The sequence below is a fragment of the Miscanthus floridulus genome, chromosome 15 (genome assembly GCF_019320115.1).
Source record: "Miscanthus floridulus cultivar M001 chromosome 15, ASM1932011v1, whole genome shotgun sequence".
Classification (NCBI taxonomy): Eukaryota; Viridiplantae; Streptophyta; class Magnoliopsida; order Poales; family Poaceae; genus Miscanthus; species Miscanthus floridulus.
Window position 1 is genome coordinate 50,981,921 of NC_089594.1, and position 4,822 is coordinate 50,986,742.

A 4,822-nucleotide genomic window follows, 5' to 3' on the forward strand; every position below is an offset into this window, starting at 1 on the left:
GAGCTAGAGGAGTACAACAGTCAACCTGCAAGAGGAGTTTCATGCGCTCTACAATGGGGTTGTCCCATATGCTCCTTTAGACGCCGCTGGTATGGACATCGATGAGGACGAGCCTATAGTTTCACCTGGGGGCTGATGGTGATGTCTCTGACCCCGATGATGGCCCCGAGGAGTAGGCTAGTGGCCTTGCGCTAGTGTGTAGGTCCTATCGTGATGACCTTTCTTTTGTCGCATGTAACGTAATGTATCTTGCTTCGAACTTATGAGACATGGCATGTGATTGGAACTTGGCTAGTAATGCGATATCTGAACGCATAAAAGTCCAGTGTATGTATGCTGGCAACCCGGTTGTAATGGACGCGATGTGTGTGCTTAAGTAATCTAGTTAGTGATGTTGTGTTAATTGGAATGAATTATTGTGCCCCTATTTTATTGTATGAATTTATTCTCTCCAGTGAATTCAGTATGGCATAATTTCTTTCCATTCACCTACAATTTCTACAACATCGCCTAATGATTACTGTTGCTAAAATATGCAGATGCCGAACACTTGCCTGCACCATGTATGATGCTACTGAGGCAGGTGGTAGTGCTGCTGGAAATGAGAACCATGAATCCGCCACCACCTCCTCCTCCACCATACACTACGGAACAGTTCTTTGCTCAGTTCCTTGGAAGTCAACGCAACATGGAGGGCATGCAGCAGAACATGGAAGCTGCATTGCGCCATATTGCTGACAACACCTACCGTGGGTTAAACCCAGGTGGACATGAAGCAAATCAGGATAGCAGTTTCAAGGACTTTATGGACACCAGACCACCAATTTTCAAAGAAGCTACAGAGCCGTTGGATGCAGAAGAGTGGATAAACACCATGGAAGATAAGTTTCGTGTTCTCAGGATGACTGAAGTATTGAAAACTGAATATGCAGCTCATCAGCTGCAAGGCCCTACAGGAATGTGGTGGAAGCATCACCGCACCACTTTTCCACCTAATGCCCACATTACTTGGAGGGAATTCACGGAGGCTTTTCGTGGAGTTTACATTCCACCTGGTCTGACAGAAATGAAGTTTGGAGAATTTCTCGCACTGACCCAAGGCACCAAGACTGTGACCCAGTATCTACATGCATTCAATAATCTAAGTCGCTATGCCTCTGACATGGTGAATACTGATGCTAAAAAGATTGCTAGTTTCAAGAGAGGTCTGAATCCCAAGATGATGAAGCACGTGGGTACTAACTCCAGAACGGGTTTCAATGACTTTGTTAGTGACTGCTTAAAGCAAGAGAAGAACAACAATGTGTATGCTACTTCCAAGACTCGCAAGAGAGCTTTTGAGTCGGGTCTGTCCTAGCCAAGGGCCCCGATGGCAAACTGTTCTATGTATCGTTCGCCTGCCCCTAGTGCAAGGTTCAGGCCACCCCAACGTAGGAATCAGAATGCCCAGCAACCTCAGAGGAATTAGAAGCCATTCAAGATGGTGGTGCCACAAGCTAAGACTGGACAAGGCAGTTCTTCTAGAGCTGCTACTCTCAAGTAAGAGGACCGTGTTACAACTGCAATCAATCTGGGCACTTTCCAAAGTTTTGCCCATATCCTAAGAAGCCACAGAATCAGTACCAAGCTTGTGTGCACCACACCACCATTGATGACATCCCGGAAGGAGAGCCCATGATAGCCGGTATGTTTTCTATCAATAATCATCCTGCAGTCGTTTTGTTTGATTCTGGATCATCTCATTCATTCATAAGTCAAGTATTTGCAAGAAAGTATGAGCAAAAGATAGTTGAATTGGAATGTGCTTATCGGATCAGTTCAGCTGGGGCTGATCTATTAACTAATTAGATAATCCAGGGAGTAACCCTATGTATAGCAAACAGGTAGTATAAGCTTAACTTGATAGTTATGCTAGGGCTAGTTTTGGATGTGATTGTAGGAATGAACTAGATGACTAAGATGGGTGTAGTAATTGATGTTGGGGGAAGAAGCATTTCTCTCAAGGAACCTGTTGGAGAAGGTACATTTCAAGTAACTTTACCTCGGAGAATAGAGCTGGCCAGTACAACTTGTGCAGTCCAAACTACACTTCTAGCTAAGATTCCAGTAGTGTGCGAGTTTCCAGACGTGTTTCCAGATGAGTTACCTGGTCTTCCACCGAACCGAGATGTTGAGTTCGCCATTGAGTTAATCCCTAGAACACCACCAATCTCAAGAAGGCCATATCGGATGCCTCCAAATGAATTAGCCGAGTTGAAGAAGCAACTCAATGATCTGTTGGCTAAGGGTTTGATTCATCCTAGTTCCTTGGAATGGGGATGTCCCGCACTATTCATGAAGAAGAAGAAGGATAACTCCTTACAGATGTGCGTGGACTACCGGCCACTAAATGAGGTGATAATTAAAAACAAGTATCCTTTACCTCGGATTGATATCTTGTTTGATCAATTGTCAAAAGCCAAAGTGTTCTCCAAGATAGATTTGAGATCAGGGTACCATCAGATCAAGATTAGACCACAAGATATACCCAAAACTGCGTTCTCCACCAGATATGGTTTGTACGAGTATCTTGTCATGTCCTTTGGTTTGACAAATGCTCCTACATACTTTATGTATCTGATGAATTCGGTCTTTATGCTAGAGTTGGATCAGTTCGTGATTGTGTTCATTGATGACATTCTGATATACTCTGAGAACGAACAAGATCATGCCGAGCACCTAAGAATTGTCTTGACTAGACTCAGAGATCACCAGTTGTTTGCTAAGTTTAGTAAATGTGAGTTCTAGCTAAAGACAGTTCCTTTTCTCGGTCACATGTTATCCGAGAATGGAATCTCAGTAGATCTGAGCAAAGTACAAGAGGTTATGGACTAGAAGGCACCAAGCACAGTTCATGAGGTTTGAAGTTTTCTCGGATTAGCCGAATACTATCGTCGTTTTATCCTGGACTTCTCAAAGATTGCCAAGCCGATGACAAGTTTGCTAAAAAAGGACCATAAGTTCGCTTGGACAGAGGAGTGTGAGGCAGCTTTCTGCACCTTGCGGAAATTGCTAACCACTGCTCCTGTTCTAGCGCAACCAGACATAGAGAAGCCATTTGATGTGTTTTGCGATGCATCAAAGAATGGTTTAGGATGTGTCCTGATGCAAGATGGAAGAGTTATTGCGTATGCCTCACGTCAGTTGAGGAAGCATGAGGTTAACTATCCTATGCACGATTTATAGCTTGCAGCTATTGTGCATGCTCTAAAGATTTGGAGACACTACTTGCTTGGGAATGTGTGCAATATCTTTACAGATCATAAGAGTCTCAAGTACATATTTACTCAGTCTGAGTTGAATATGCGACAAAGAAGATGGTTAGAGTTGATAAAGGATTATAATCTAAATGTGCACTATCATCTGGGAAAGACAAATGTAGTAGCAGATGCCTTAAGTAGGAAGTCACATTCTCTTGTTGTGCAACCATTGTTTGAGGATGGGTTCAATTTGTTACATCCTGCTGTGTTGCATAATATCCAGGTTAGCAGTACCTTGGAGAGAAAGATCATTGAGGGTTAGAAAATAGATAAGGGAATATTCTATATCAAGGAGAAAATAAAGAAAGAACCAACTAAGCACTTTAGAGTGGATGAATAAGGAGTGTTACGGTTTAAGGACCGTTTGGTTGTACCAAAAGATCGAGAGCTCAAAAACAAATTGATGGATGAAGCTCATCACTCTAAGTTGTCTATCCACCCTGGAAGTAACAAAATGTACCAAGAATTGAGACCTCATTATTGGTGGACGAAGATGAAGAAGGAGATTGCAGCATATGTTGCTCGTTGCGACACGTGTTGTAGAGTGAAAGCTCTTCATATGAGACCCGCAGGAATGTTGCAACCTTTGTCAATACCAGATTGGAAGTGGGATGATATAAGTATGGATTTTATCACCGGTTTCCCCACCACACCAAAGGGGAATGATTCGATTTGGGTAATTGTAGATCACCTTACCAAATCAGCTCATTTTCTACCAGTCAAAACAACATTTTGACCACCTTAGTATGCTGAGAAGTACATTACAGAGATTGTCTGCTTACATGGTATACCAAAGACTATCATGTCTGATCGTGGGTCACAATTTACCGCTCATTTTTGGGAGCATCTTCATAAAGGGTTGGGTACTAGCTTGATTTGGAGTATAGCTTACCACCCACAAACAGATGGGCAGACAGAGCGAGTTAATGCTATTCTTGAAGATATGCTTAGAGCTTGTGTGTTGTCGTCTAAGGGTTCATGGGAATCATGGTTACCTTTGGCAGAGTTCGCTTACAACAACAGCTACCAAGAGAGTATCAAGATGGCTCCATTTGAAGCATTGTATGGTAGGAAATGTAGGACACCATTGAATTGGGTTGAGCCGGGAGAAAGAAGGTTTTATGGAGTCGATTTTGTTGACAATGCTAAGAAAAAGGTCCATATTATCCAACAAAACATGAAGGTGGCACAGTCACGCCAGAAGAGCTATGCCGATAGGAGAAGGAGACCGCTAGAATTTCAAGTTGGTGACTACGTTTATCTGAAGGTTACTCCAATGAAGAAAGTACAACGGTTTGGAATAAAAAGAAAACTTGCACCTAGATTTGTAGGACCGTACCAGATCATAGAAAAGAGGGGTCCTGTGGCTTATAAGTTATAGTTACCCGAAGCGATGGGTTCGATCTTTCCAGTCTTCCATGTATCACAGTTGAAGAAGTGTTTGCGTATTCCAGAAGAGAGAATAGAACCTCAGAGCATTCCGCTCAAATCAGACTTGGAATACCATGAGCAACCGGTTCGAG

General features: G+C 42.9%; 1 protein-coding gene across 1 annotated transcript; it reads left to right on the forward strand.

Moving 5' to 3' along the window:
* Positions 1–688: 688 nt before the first annotated feature.
* LOC136507469 (uncharacterized) lies at positions 689–1,357 on the forward strand. The gene is made up of 2 exons (XM_066502184.1): positions 689–947; positions 1,065–1,357. Exons 1-2 carry the CDS (start codon positions 689–691, stop codon positions 1,355–1,357), a joined length of 552 nt encoding a protein of 183 aa, XP_066358281.1.
* Positions 1,358–4,822: the final 3,465 nt, after the last annotated feature.